The 15811-nt window shown below is 36.2% G+C and overlaps 1 protein-coding gene across 3 annotated transcripts in view; it reads left to right on the top strand.

Moving 5' to 3' along the window:
• Positions 1–6287: 6287 nt before the first annotated feature.
• LOC107601350 (sex comb on midleg-like protein 4) overlaps positions 6288–15811 on the top strand; it is a 16634-nt gene continuing 7110 nt past the window's right edge. For 2 of the 3 annotated variants that reach the window (XM_016293528.1, XM_016293514.1), the window contains exons 1-6: positions 6288–6389; positions 8166–8235; positions 8627–8853; positions 10393–10519; positions 14049–14249; positions 15217–15417. In XM_016293528.1, the coding sequence (XP_016149014.1) occupies positions 8214–8235; positions 8627–8853; positions 10393–10519; positions 14049–14249; positions 15217–15417 (778 nt within the window). In that variant the 5' untranslated portion in view covers positions 6288–6389; positions 8166–8213. Of the gene's footprint in view, positions 6390–8154; positions 8236–8626; positions 8854–10392; positions 10520–14048; positions 14250–15216; positions 15418–15811 lie in introns of those variants that run through there. The other variant, XM_016293521.1, reaches the window with a different exon arrangement.

Here is a 15811-nt window from a genome sequence, read left to right as displayed (position 1 = left end):
AATCTATTCCTGCTGGCCAAATTGAATTTTCAGCAGCCATTATATATTTTTGTCTAAATAAATTAAAAATAAAACATTAAAACACTAAAATCAATGTTTTTAAAAATACTATATGTGAATTTATACATAACAGCATTATAATTTACAGCATGAAAATGGATAATTATTTTGAGATTTGATTAAAATTACAATTAACAGTGTTATTAAATTCTAAGTGTTTAACTTTAAGTGAGCATATGACATGCAACATTAACTTGTCAACCTTTATTATGTGACCCCTCAATGTAAAATAAGTGTTTTTTTAGGCCACCGAGTCTTCATGCTATGTGAATGTCATAATTTTAAACATATTTTAACAAATAAAAAATTATTGAGTGCACTTTTAGGCATTTCAGCATTCCAGAATGTGTGTGTGTGAATATGAATCAAGAAGGTCAGTTTGCATTTGTCCTGGGCACAAGTGAATTTTAATGTTTAAATTCTGAATGTGTCTGTGTCTCCAACTCTGTCTTTTGCTTCTGAAGTAATTTCTCAAGGGGAGCCTAAGCCTCTCTGCACCTACAGAGCACAAGGGCAAATACGAATAAATATGATAAAATATGGATGAATGCTAATAAAGCACTGGCCAAGTGTGGCCCTCACTAAAAGGATTATCTGGAAGGGCAGACATTATTACAGGGGCAGCTGCCGGTCTGCTGTGAGAGCAAAGCACGCAAACTTCTGCATCCAGATTGCTCATCTCGGTTTTATTTATTATATAATAACTAAAAGGGATGAGGGTTCAGGTTTGATTTTGTGACAGTGAAGCAGAGTTCTCTTTTGCACTGATTTGTTGTACTGAAGGCTAAGGAAGTTCAATTGTAATCCAGCTCTCAGGATGTGATATGACTGGCACATATCAACTGGGTCCCATTACACTCATTAAACTACATAGGAATGGTTCAGTATGAGTATTCAAACCCCCTGGTGAAATGTCTTCCATTAGTCACTGTTTCCAACCCTTTGTTAGACTACTACACAGTGTGTCCCTGGAGTTATCTATTCAGAGACTAGCAACCATTGATTCATTGATTCTATTTTGCTGTGCACTTCATACACGTACAGTTATGCACAATTTAAACAACCAACTACTTTAAACATGCAATACAGTGTAATACTCTATCAAATGCTGCAACACTTGCCTGAATACCTACAAATTTAGCTGTGATAAGAATTTTTCCATTAAGATGATGCACATTCTAATATCAAGTGTTTCTCCAATGAGGAAATCTGGACACATTAAAGTATAATCAAAACCATATGTGTGAGCTTTGGAAAAGGGTACATGATTCATTAAATTAAGACCCAATATCCTTATTTAGGATTGTTTTCATGCATGCATCAAAAAAGCCACAAAGGGTGCCAACCAGTAAAATATGCATTCATGAAAACTAGATTGGAACATGGTTCACTTTGAACTACTTTTGGATGGAAAAAACATATGTGCTCTCTCTGAATTTGAATGAATTGAAATGCTTAGATTTCCTCTGATGACTGAAATGGCTTAAAGGATGCTTGAATTAGGATAGTTATTAAAATACAATACTTTTTTGTCTTGTGTGGTGAAAAATAATCTTTTCTCCTCCAGGCCAATTTTTCTAACAATAACTCTACTGTTTGGCACAGTTGGCTAATGTGCATCTCATTTTTTATTATAATTAATTTTTTGTTGGTCAGTTGAACTCATTGCTTTTTTTAACCCAAAATCAACTTCTAATTTCATGCTGCACATTTTGTGGCTAAGAGAAATGGAAATGGTTATTTGTGGTTATAAAGGACTTAATTCTGAGAGACCTTCATATGCAGAATAGAAATAGTCTAGAGTTTACAATACTCTACTGGAAAGTGGAAATCCTTCATGTGTTTTTTAGAGAATGTTTTGTAGAATGAGTGCAGCAGATACTAGAGGTTGTTGCTACATTTATACATTTGTGTATAGTAAAATGACAAACTTGAATTTAATGAAGGCTTCTTGTACTAAATTACTGTACCCAATATCTAAAGAGTAAATAAGGTGAATTATTCTATGTAATTATTAGACCACCTTTTTTTAAATACAGTATGGTTACAAACACTAGGAAGTGTTGAATCAACAGTTGGGAAACTGGGATTTTCTCCACTCTTTTTTTCTCCAGCTTTTTAGTTATTAAAGTAATTCTGTACTGGTGATACTTAATTCAGTACAAAGTTATGGGACAGCGTTGGTCCTCTTCAGCTAATTTTAGTGTCCTGTAAATTATATCCCTGTGAAATGACCTTTGTTGCAGACTTGCGGTTGTCAAAGTTACTGAAAAATAAAGCACAGAAGCTAAAAATATGATATTGAGACATATGAATGACTTGGTGCAGTAGTGACTTCATTCAACAGGGGACATGTAACTTTGCAGTGGGGAAACTCATTTACATTACATGTTTGGATTGATCATTTTGAAATCCACAGTTGCCTGTAGTGGTGATGTGTGTGTGTGTGTGTGTGTGTGATGTCCTGGCCACTTTGGGTCATCTTTACTTTGAAAATGCATTGCATCACCACTCGGCTGAATAACAAGCATGCCTACTCAGTGGGTGGGTCAGAAGTGGCTGCCAAGACCTTTGCAAAATAAAGCACTTGGTCTGATCTTTAAGTGTAACAAAGATGCCTGAGAAACTCTAATGCAACAACTCTTTCAATTCCCTGATTTAGGGTCAATGAAAACATCCCTTACACTTCAAAAGGTATACTTGCTTTTATGTGTGCACACACACACACACAGTAGTTGTCCCTCATCTGCAGTGTTAACGGGTTTGAGATGATTGAGTTGCCACTAAAGATGAATCCATGACTTTAATTAACTTTTGATTAATTGGCTTCTGTATTCCAGGCATAATTAGAAATTAAATATAGCAGTCAGCTGGATGGGTGAATGGCGCCCAGCTCTGCGTCAGGCTGTCTAAATGTATCTCACACAGTGCAGTGTCCAGCGAGACACTCGTGAATATCCTCTCTCTGGGTTTTATATTTCATACTCTATGCTTTTGTATTCTAAACAATTTTAATGCTATATTAGGTCACCACTTGGTTCTAGTGTTAAATTTAGGTCCTGAAGCAAAACTTGTAGAACTGATTTGTGACCCTGGACCACAAAACCAGTCTTAAGTCGCTGGGGTATATTTGTAGCAATAGCCAAAAATACATTGTATGGGTCAAAATTATTGATTTTTCTTTTATGCCAAAAATCATTAGGATATTAAGTAAAGATCATGTTCCATGAAGATATTTTGTAAATTTCCTACTGTAAATATATTAAAACGTAATTTTTGATTAGTAATATGCATTGCTAAGAACTTCATTTGGACAATTTAAAAGGAGATTTTCTCAGTATTTTGATTTTTTTGCACCCTCAGATTCCAGATATTCAAATAGTTGTATATCGTCCAAATATGATCCTATCCTAACAAACCACACATCAATGGAAAGCTTACTTATTCAGCTTTCAGATTATGTATAAATCTCAATTTTAGAAAAATTTACCCTTATGACTGGTTTTGTGGTCCAGGGTCACATTTGTGTAGAGGCTTTGGTTTTGTGAATACTTTGTGTCAGGCTAGCTGGGTTTCTAGCACAGTTTCCATGAGTTTGCTCTTTGTTTGTGGTTTGCGTCCTCTTAGTGGCCAGTAAGGCTGCTCCCTAGAAACCACCGTCTCTCAGCGGATGTGATTTCTGTGATAGCAGCTAGTGCTCTGCCAACAAGATTTTTCACAAGTCCCAAATATAATAACCTTTCTTTCTTTCTTTCTTTCTTTCTTTATTTGCTCGCTTTTATTTTTGCATTGGCAAGTGCTGTTGTCATAGCAACCCACGTAGATTATTGATCTTGCTGATGACCCATTTGATTTTGTGTACGTCTATTGTAGTTTGAACTTTTGCTGGTGCTGCTGTTTCTGTGTTCACGTGATCATCCATTTGTTGTGTTCAAAGCATGCGGCTCTTTGTTGTAAAGGGATTGTGGGTAAATAGAAATATATGTAAATATTGAAAACAAGTTATTTTGGTACTGTGTTTGTTGCATTAATTTGTTTATTTAGGACATTCAATGCAATGTTTTTAAAGATGCACATCTTAACTACATTTTACACATTTTATAATATTGTAATTTTATGATTTATGCATTTGGCAGTATTGTATTTTATTTTCAAAGATGCACATCTTAACTACATTTTACACATTTTATAATATTGTAATTTTATGATTTATGTATTTGGCAGTATTGTATTTTATTTTCATTTTATATACGTGTAATTATTTATTTTATTTTTATTTTTTATATTCCACTGCAAATTTTGGCATGATAATGTTGAATTCGAACCGTTTTGTTTCAGTTCTGTTTGTTTGTTTGTGTGTATGAATACGCATTTGTGTGTGGTTAGACTGGAAATGCAATTGGCTTGACCTTCAGTTGAGCTGGAAGCAGTTTATCACATGCAAGTATCAAAGTGGGAGGTCAAGGACAGGTCCGTTTGATAGATGCTGTGTAAAGAAGTGTGTGAGTGTGTGTGCTTTGTGATGTAAACAAGAAAGTGTACTTTTTCTTGTGCTTGTAGTCTTCCTGTAGCAGCAAAGTGCTGATATAGAAAGGACCAAAATGTAATTTATTGATTTATTAACCTTTTCATATAAAGACTTTTCCTGAATCTTATTTCACTGTCCAGCTTACATAGTGGTTAATCTTTCGCAGATACATGAATATGCTGTCTGTACACTCACCAACAAGTGATAATGTGAGTGTGTGTGTGTGTGGTTGGCATGAGCCAGCCCCCCACCCCCCACCCCAAACACACACTCCACAAACTCAAGCAGTGCTACATATTCCCAGCGTTCTTCTGAGGGGGGTCGGAAAGGAAGGAGGAAGCGTCTTTCACTCTGTACAGTGCTGACTCAGTCTTTCAGAGCAGTGTTGAGATTATCCCCAAATTCAACCACAATTCTTTCGGTTCAGGACAAGAATGGGGGGCTTTACCCAAATGCACCTTGTGAAATCATCTGCTTGGGTTTATCTGGTTGAATGCATTTATATGCGCTCTATGGTTTGTGAAGCTACCTTCTCAGTGTCCAAATGACAAGTGACTAGCGCCACCACTGATGAGTTAAAGGGATAGTCTGTTAAACACAAAAGAAGATATTTTCAAGAATGTTGGTTACCAAACAGTTAACGGTAGCCATTGACTTCCATAGTATTTTTTCCCCATAGTTTGGAAGTCAATAGCTATCGTCAGTTACATACACTACTTGATGGTGAGTAAATGATGACAGAATTTTCATTTTTGGGTGAACTATCCCTTTAATGTTATAGCAAAGTGAAAACTGATTAAACTAACGTGCCTTATTATGGCTTAGTGCTCAGAAGCGTTCAGGCAGTGCTGATATGTGCTCCGGTTTGCCTTTAGAGTTTTTTAAGTCTCACTACATCTAGGCTGGCGATTTGTTCTAGTTCAGCCTATAGATTTAAACCTGCAGGGAGAATCTGCTAATTTTGTTTAACGCATTGAAAATGTTATTTTTTATATTTAAGATATTGTTTTTCCCCGTTTTTTTTATTTTTATACAATTCTTTATTTATTACATTTATAGTATATTAATTATTATAGGCCTATATGTCCAAAAAGGAAATCGAACAAAATGTGTAATAAAAAAAACTCTTTACATCTATAGACGAGTTCAGTATTTGCTCCAGTTTGCCTTTCTATTTATTGTGGCCTATATATGAGTTTTTGGACATATGATCTTTCATTTGGTTGTTTTCTTGAATTTTATTGTGCTGTTTGTGGTATTAAAATCACAGTGTTTCTGTTATTTATATCTATATGACATAGGTGTGTCAGTGCACATGAAACACTTAATTTTGTAGTATTCTACTTATCAAAATTATAAAGCAGTGGTGGGCCTTCTGTGATTCGCAATAAAGCAACTGAATTTGAATAAAAGAGGGGCAGCATATCATATTAAACTAGATAATACCCCAATTATTCAGAGATATTGTTAAAATTATTCAGAGCTAATCTTAAAATTACACACATCAGTTAAAATATTGTTCTCCAAGCTTCCATAAAAGTAGTTTCAGCCTTTGTGATTATATTGCAAGTTAGAGTGTTTAAATATGGAGTTTGAGGTCCTTTGTATAAAATGTACCTTACCTAAATGAGAATAGTGCTTTCAAAGGACGACGTAGCGACTGCGGAGCGCGCGGCGGTATCGAGGGCTGGCGGGGGTTTCAGAAGCGGCCGGTCTGTGAAGCGGCAGGGGCACGGAAGCGGGCTTGATACGCTATTGTTGACATTGCTGACAACGAATCCGCTCCAGCGCCGAGTGGTCGGTGAGTGTTCGTACATTGAAAATGTGTTTACGTGCCACTGATTTCGCGGTGAGATTAGGAGATAAGGAAGGAAGACCTCGCGCAATGCAGCACTGCTAGTAAACATGAACACGCGCGTGTGGAACGGTGCTCTATTTTTGACGCTGTGTTTTTAATGGTCCGCTCTCTCCCTCAGACTGCTTTCTGAACGTTTTACCGGGCACCGGTTTTCTGTCATTGGAATTAGAATAAAATCATGTAGCTGTAGGAAAAACCATTGTGCGTCAGAAATAGATTAATGCAATTACGCATGGCCTGGTTGATGCATGAGAGAGAGAGAGAGAGAGAGAGAGAGAGAGAGCAGGCGAGCGGAAATAATCTGATGTTTAGAAAGTGCATATGAAAATAATTTGGAATTAGGGTCATCTCTGTCTGTCTTGTAAACAAATAATAATAACTAAAATAGACGATTCCTTTATGTTTTGGCATAATATACCGACATCACATGGCATGTGTTACTTGATGTTTTGTGCAGATAACTTTTTGCATTCGTACTATTTGTCGTTTAGTCTCAGGAATGCTTATCTTAAAAAAACAGCAAAGTAGATTCATTTCATTTTGTAATCTCATCACAGCTGAGCTTCAAACTGTCTATTGTCTGTGCAGACTAAAGTGAATGCGCTTCACAGATTGCATGGCATATTTACTATCCACCCTTTAAAAAAAACTGAATAAAAAAACTGTGTCAGTCACAGAATCAATACAAATAATTAGAAGGTAGCATAATAATTAAAATGACATTTTATTATTATTGTTGTTGTTATTACTTTAATTGTAGTCATGAGATTGTGATTTAATTCATAATATGTATTACTAATTTCTTTGTCCAAGAAATCATAATTAAATAATAAAATCCTAAAATTCCACCTTAAAAGGTCCCGGTTCAACAGAGTTCCAGGGAATACTTACTTAAAGAGTAAGGATGAGGAGAGCAGGGGAAGCCTTCTGTCAGAGCCGATCTTGAGGCCAGGCGCCACAGCTGGAGGGGGAGGGGATGAGAGTGAATGGGGACTGGGGGAGGGGGACTGACTGACTGAGAGAGAGAGTTGGAAGAGCGGAGGATAGTGAAGATGCTTTTATGTGGCTCAGTGTCTGTTTCTTCCACAGTCTGCACAGTGTAGGCCACCTCACAGCTTCACCATCAAGCTTTTGTTCTTCAAATAATTCATACCAGCCCAGTTTCGTATGTGTTGGGGTATGTTTTTCTGCTGTTTACACAATAAATATGATTGCAATTTGTAATTATGCTCTGTATGTTATATTTTTGAGCATTTTTTTTTTTTTAATTGTACAGTGTTGCTATACAGTAGTACTAAGTGTTTGTTTCACTGTGATGTTTCCAGGAACAGCTGCTAGTTTGCAGGTTGCACTAGAGGTTGCGGTGTTCGGGCTGTGGTCAAGTTTTTGAGTCGAACTTCTTGTGTTTTCAGTTTTGCAATCTCAAAATGAATATGTTAAAGCATTGACTGTTGTTTTAATTTAAACTGTTTTGGTTTTTGTTGGTTTGATGTTAGTTTTCCGTGAATTAAGTGAGAGGGAAATTCCAGGGTTCCCACGGTCATAGAAAACCTGGAAATATCAGGGAATCTTAAAACTGTGATTTCTAAGCCTATATTAATAATTTATTATCTTTTCATATACGCTATTTTTATTAAAAAAATTATTTTATGCTCAGTTCTAAAATCTTATCAGCTAAAATTGCTACATTGTTTATTTTTATATATTTTTTCCTTTCAGATTACTAAAATTGTCCAGTAATCACGATTGACTGACGAATGAAAAATCATGGAAATACATTGGTCAAAAGGTGTGGGAACCCAAAATTTCATACTGACTACATTTCTGTGTATGTGTGTTTTGGTTGGTGGTGTGTTGAGTTTTATGATGAATTTATGGTTGGGTATTAAAAAGTTGTGGTTTTGTCTTGGTTGCTGTTTATAGCTTATAATTATCCAATTATTCAAATAATAGACACGTGTACTCTTTATACAATTCAAAGTATTTGTAAAGTAAAATCCCCATCACATGATGCAGAATCACAGTACACGTGACAATTTTTACTTTAAATCAAGAAACACATGCAACCTATTGTATTAAAAATGAATAAATATAAATGTGTGTAAATATATGTAAATAGTTTAACATTCTGACAATGTAAATACAATTTAATATTCTGACATTGTGTTTTTCTCTCTCAGGTCTGATGAGTATTCCTGCTGCTGCATCAGTTCAGTCAGGGGGTGGAGAGATGCAATCACCTGGGGCCATTAGCCCCTCCTTCCTCCCGCCCCCAAGTGGAAAAGTTCCAGGTCGCAAGAGGGGTCGCCCACCCCTGAAGAGGCACCCGGAATATCAGAGTCACTACCCAGAATCCCTCCCACCCATTAAAGTGCCTAAGAAGAGAGGGAGGAAGCCTGGCTTTAAGGTCAATAAATATCAGAGTGTTTATGTGACTGTTTAAAAATGCGCATGCATGTGTAGGCCACAGAGATAAGGCCTTTTTATTGTTCAGACGTGTTTGCCAAATGCATAAATGTCATCAAGTGGTGCATTTGAGTACATAATGGTGTGTGTGTAACACTTATGATGGTTTAGCTAGAGGAACAGAGTAATGCTTTGTAGGTAGGCCCATCTGATGTTGACTGTATGAGAGAAGGAGGTGATAGGGTGGTTGTTCTTTGACTGATGTATCTGCAGTCTGCTGCGGAGTTATTTTTAGCCGTGTGCCTGAGCACAAGCCTCATAATGTCGCTGCTGCTGATTTAAAGAGCAACACGCTACCACAATGTGTGTGCATGTTAGCAGATTTGCAGTAGACACCGTGGAAATACACTCTTGTTTAACCTAAACCTGATGGTTATTGCTTTTTATAGCATTGTTAGGGACAGTTTATCTTCCATAACTTATATTTTACGCCATTTTACAATTACTTATTAGGGTTATTTCCTGTCTTACACATATTTTGCACATATTGTGTAAAAAGGGGTTAAATCTGTTGGTGGTTCTGGTGCCCTAGGCAAGATATGGTCCAGTCTTATATATCTTGCTTTTGATGTGAGTTGTCCCGAGTTCAAAAACATAAATAAACCAAGCAAATTTGCTACATGATGCAAATGAGAAATGGTGGTATTTGGCTACATTTTATTTTGATATTACACTTTAATGGAGTATGACTCACTAAATAGAGAACAAATAGAGACGTACATCTGGATTGTTCCTGGTCTGATTAACAATTTTTTAAAAGGAAAAAGTTCATATTTAGATACATAAGTATTTGTTTAACTCATTAAAGTATTTTGTGTGTTATTTTTGTTTTTGTTTATTATTTATATGGTTAGGACAATACACATTTTTTTTAAAAGTGTAAAAAAAAATATTTTACTGCCTGTATAGAAGTATAATAATAATAATTATTATTATAATAATATGATAATATTAATTATACACTGGGATGTTTTTAAAAATGTGATATTATAATATACGTGTTATATATATATATACAGTGGGGCAAAAAAGTATTTAGTCAGCCACCAATTGTGCAAGTTCTCCCACTTAAAAAGATGAGAGAGGCCTGTAATTTTCATCATAGGTATACCTCAACTATGAGAGACAAAATGAGAAAAGAAAATCCAGAAAATCACATTGTATTGACCAAATACTTATTTTCCACTATAATTTGCAAATAAATTCTTTAAAAATCCTACAATGTGATTTTCTGGATTTTTTTTTCTCATTTTGTCTCTCATAGTTGAGGTATATCTATGATGAAAATTACAGGCCTCTCTCATCTTTTTAAGTGGGAGAACTTGCACAATTGGTGGCTGACTAAATACTTTTTTCCCCCCACTGTATATATATATATATATATGTTTTATAAATATCAAAATATGATTATATAACATATTATTATTATTAATAGTAAATAATGTTTATTTATTTATTATATATATATTTTTTTTAATAGCTGAAGTCTCGCTTGATGACACCCCTGGCCATCTCTCCACCCAGCAGCACCCCGGAGCCAGACATGAGCTCAATCCCCCAGGATGCTGCTACTATCCCCCACTCAGCCACCCCACAGGTCCTCACAGGTAACGAACACACAAAAACTTCTGCAGTGTTGCCATGCCAATCCCAGAAACTAGTAACCAGCTCTTTCTATTAAGGGAATAATAAAATGTGAGCATTAAAGGAATCACTGTCCTCAGAGGAGTCACATTATGACTCAGTGCCATCTCATTCTCTTTTTAGTGGCCAGTAGGGACTGTAACTCTACCCATATATCTGTTATGATAACTGTTATTTTGTCAAGATGATATGATGGGATGTGTGTCTCAGGGGGTGAGAGAAGACCACCATCACTGTCTTAATTACATCCAGCCCGGATATTTTTCCTTATTTAGGACAACAATATCTATTAAAATTATGAACTATGAGGATGTATTGCCTCTTTTGTTTAATTTGTATTAATTCTCGGACCTAATCTAATCTTATAGAAAGTTCTTTACAATAAGCCGCTCCCTTTGAATTTATTGATGAAATGTATTTCCATAGTATACTCTATGGTTAAGCATTCAAATATTGTTGTGCCAGATGTGATAAGACTTTAATCCATTGATCTGTCAATCTAAACTCAGTCTGTGTGAATGTAGCCAGTAATGATTTCATACAGCACAGGCACACACAATCTTTGATGTCATGACCCAGTGGTCAACACGGGCTGCCCATCCAATTGGCAATAACATCCATCACTAGAAGGAGAGGGGACTGAGAGAAAAGAGTAGTTGCATCTCTTATTTTAAAAGTTAATAGGTGGGAGAGTCTCAAGGGACATTATTGAGGGACCTGACTGCTCCTGCTTTAAGAGGCATTATCATTCAATGTATCTCTTTATTACAGTAGAGAGATCAATTCTGTTCTGCAACATTGTTTTTTTTAGTGGAATAAAAAAATCTTAGTATTTAAAAAATATGAACTTCGAATCAATTCACTTGCTAACTACAGCATGTGTGATTTAAATTCTGTCTGTCAATATTAGTGGAGACTGCATCTCAATGCACCTGTCTGGTTCTCCACTAATGCTGTTCTAGGTCTACTTTAAACATGAGAAGATGTGACGGTACGGCTGAACTCAATCCTGAGTTCGAGTTCTCAAAGCTTAATCCCTTTGCTGTAGGGAGCAGTTGCCAAACAAGAGGCTTTTGTCTGCCCACCAGGTTTCTAGACTTTAATTCTTTGTGCAGCGGAAAAGTCACGCTCTCTTTTGGTCCCTTTCATATATTTCAAAAACCATGTTAATTTTGTGCAGATTCATGCTAATGCTTTCATATGTGTGACATATTGTCTTTAATTTTTTGAAGACAGAAATTTGACAAAACATCTTGATGCTCATAAATCTGCGTTCCAATATGTGTATAATCCATGGGGGATGTCTGTCTGGGGGTCACCAAGGGACTTGTTGCTGCTGCTGGTGGACCTTGACCTTGATGATCTGAAATCATCACCGTAGCGCCATTTTGGAGAATAACCACTGAACGCAAGCAGCGTACGCTCTTCTGTGTCAGCCGCGCTGCAGGGATGCACTGTTTTCGTTCAAATCAAAGCGTACATACATGTAGAAAACATATCCTTGTGTCGCGGCTGATACAGAATAGCGTACGCTGCTTGCGTTCAGTGGTTATTCTCCAAAATGGCGCTACGGTGATGCGGAGAGACACAGAGGAGACAAATTGTTGAATAAAGTCGTTATTTTTGTTTTCTTAGCCTACAAAAAGTATTCTCATCGCTTCATAACGTTACGGTTGAACCTCTGATGGCAGATGGACTATTCTGACGATGTTTTTCATACTTTTCTGGACCTTGACAGTGTAATTTACTTGGCAGTCAATCGGACAGTCACAAGCCTCCCGGTTTTCATCCAAAATATCTTAAATTGTGTTCCGAAGACGAACAAAGCTTTTAGGGGTTTGGAACGACATGGGGGGTAAGTGATTAATGACAACATTTTAATTTTGGGGTGGAGTATCCCTTTAATAGCTTTTGTGCTTGAAAACGTGTTGAATTATATTGCCTTTCCTGAGTGTGCTAAATTTAAACGGCCTGTAAGCCTACATATCTGGCATGTCAATAATCTTGCTATCAGTTATCTATTTTAAGGCTTTGTGTGGTGCATGTCAGTCCTCCCACACTCAATATTCATTGACTTCATCCTGTTACACATTCTCAAAAACACGCACAAGCTACTTCTTGCGATTATTTTAACCCATGAGCGGCACGGGGAGTGTGTGTGTCTGACTCCTGGTCATGGCATTTCTAGATGACAGACGACGGAGGAAATCCCTCAGCTTGGCAGTCTGTCAGATTAAAGCATCCGCTTGCAGCAGACGAGCGAGGGAAGTCAGTGGGGACAGATTGTGTGGGAGGAATTGGGAGGGTGGGGGTGCGAGTGATTGGTGGATTCCTACACAGGCTGCTTTCTCTCTATTTCTGGCTCTCTTTTTATTTCTGTTTTATCCTGTGGTAAGATGAATCGCTCATGCTTTTATTTTTCCTTGTTTGTAAGCCACTTGAGATAAATTAATACATGGAAATAGAAATGTTTCCTATTGAGGGGGGTTAGTTTTATTTAGGGTAATCAAAAATGTATTGCCTCCGGTTGGCTCATAAAACCGCAGATGATTTTTAGGTGTGATTTACAGTATGTGAAATAATTTAAAGACATTACAGGATATATTTGTATTATTCTTTGTATTTGTAAGTGTGTGAATTGGTATGAGGTTAAAAACATGTCTATGTAGAGACAGTATTTTAATTATACTTTTTAAATCAGGTTTAATTTTGATGAATTATTCATTTTCAGGTAAACAACTATTGAGAAACAAAGGATAAAACATTGTTCATGATACGAGAAACCTAAGCTGTCACAAGAGCCGAGATTTTATTTTCATATCTTTCTCTTTTGCCTCCCACCCTTTCTTTTATTGCTTGTCTCTTGGGTCCCATGATAAGGACGTGATATCTGTTTGAGTATTTCTTATATATATGTAATGCAGTTCTCCTTTCCTGACCTCTGGAAACGATCTATAAATGTGGTCTCTAATATTTGAAGATTCCTTGACAAATATTTGAGTCAAATTATTTAAAAGTAAAATCTCAGACGTGCACTGTGTGCCAATATTTCAGTGTATGTGTGTTGTACAATTACATGTAGGCATGGTCTTTTTAGATCATGGATTAATTTTGGATTATTGTGGTGACATGTTGTTTTTGCTATTTATTTACTGTGCTTTTTAAGTTACTTATTATTACAGTTAAACAAACACTTAAGGATACTCGTTTTCAAACTCTCAAAAGCAAGAGCAACTAATTACGCTCGACAGCATTGCAATTAACTGTGGTGTTGAACTTTGCTTTTTTTTTGTTTCTCTAAGCTAATCAGACAATGGCTTGAATGTGAACTGATATAAATATATGGCACTACAGCAGTTTTATATTGTGCTTATTCCATTATAAATGCAAATATTGCTAATTCTATAGTTTAGTGTTAAAATCTCTTTCTTTCTTTTTCTCCATCTCTTCTTTCTCTCCACCTCTAAAATCGCTCTCTCCATGTTATCCCAGTGTGTATCTACGTGAATAAGCATGTGAACACAGGTCCTAACCTGGACAGGCAGAAGGTGCTGCAGCTACCCGATCACCTGGGTCCTGCCAGGCCCTCTGTGGTGCTGCAGCAGGCGGTACAGGGCTGCATTGACAGCGCGTTTCAACAGAAAGCCGTCTTCACCCTGCTTACCGAGGGCTACGGGGGAGAAAAGATCTCAGGTTAATTTGCATGCGAAACACAAATATGTGCCTCCATTCTAATTCTCATTCTGCATTCTGCTGTTCATCCTTTATAGGCACTGTTTAAAAGCTTAGGGTCAGTAATATTTTTCTTTTTTAAAGAAATGAATGCTGTTGTTCTGCAATGATGCATTAAATTGATCGAATGTGACAGGAAATATATTATAATGTTATATAATGTTACAAAAGATTTCTATTTCAAATAAATGCTGTTCATTTGAACTTTCTATTCATCAAAAAATCCTGAAAAAAAAGTTTCCACAAAAATATTAAGCAGCACAACTGTTTTATATAACATTTCATCAACGTTTTCATAACTGATAATAATAAGACATGTTTCTTGAGCATCAAATCAGCATATTAGAATTATTTCTAAATGATCATGTGACACTGAGGTCTGGAGTAATGGAAAATTCAGCTTTGCCATCATAGGAATAAATTACATTTTAAAATATATTAAAATAAATTGTTCGCTTTTTTAATTGTTTTTACTATATTTTTTATCAAATAAATTCAACCTTGGTTGGCAAAAACAAATTGTCAATATTTGGCCATTTTGTGGTTATCATCAGCTAATAACTACGCCCACTTGAAAGATTATCAGGTAATATTACCATCATCTTTAGTAATTGATAATCCACAATTTCTGTTTTCATGCTTTAGAGAAAATATTTATTTATAAATGTATTTGTATTTTAAATTAAGTTAAAATGTAATGAACTCAGTATTGCAAATTAATTTAAAACACTGTTGTATGTATTATTTAAATTGTTACATATATTAAAATATATTAACATTTGCATTGGCCACCGTGATGAAATACATATAACGTTTAATAAGTATAACACAGACACTGTAAAATAAAGTCATACAGTATGTGTATTAACACAATTTCCAACAGTTCAAATTTACTTGAAATTCAACACTCTTTGTTTGTCTTCCTCAGCAACCTTTGACGGTAAGCAGCATTTGTTGAGTTTGCCAGTGGTCAACAGCGTAAGCTACGTCCTCCGCTTCCTCAAGAAGTTGTGCCGAAGCCTGTTGTGTGAGAACCTCTTCAGTGACCAGCCCATCGCCCCTTCATCGTCGCCCTCCTCCTCTTCCTCATTCCACACTGAAAAGCACTCAGACGGACAGCTCAAGTCAAGTGCGTGCTCATCAAGCTTTTATGTGTCCTGTGTTCTTCTACCCTTTCATACCCTTTTTCTTCTACACTTTAATAGAGCTGTATTTACATCTATCCCTATACAATCTGCAGTGTAGAAATTAGGTTTTAATGAGACTTTTTTTGTCTCATTTTGGTTTTGGATGTTTTGTAATTTGGCTTATTTGATTGGATCTGCCCTTTTTTCTGTTGCTGTTCAGTTTGCCCTTCGGAAAATGCAGAGGAGGCCTTTAGTGCAAGCTGAGCTATTTAAGTGGCAGTGAAAGGTTGAGTGCCTCTGTGAGTGGCCTGTGGTTTGAGTGTTTGAATTCTGTTGGCTCCATCTCTCTCTCTTTCTCTCTCTCTCTCTCTCTCTCTCTCTCTCGCTCTCTCGCTC

Source organism: Sinocyclocheilus grahami, unplaced genomic scaffold (assembly GCF_001515645.1).
Source record: "Sinocyclocheilus grahami isolate Dianchi unplaced genomic scaffold, SAMN03320097.WGS_v1.1 scaffold15.1, whole genome shotgun sequence".
NCBI lineage: Eukaryota > Metazoa > Chordata > Actinopteri > Cypriniformes > Cyprinidae > Sinocyclocheilus > Sinocyclocheilus grahami.
This window is presented reverse-complemented; position numbering and strand designations above follow the sequence as displayed.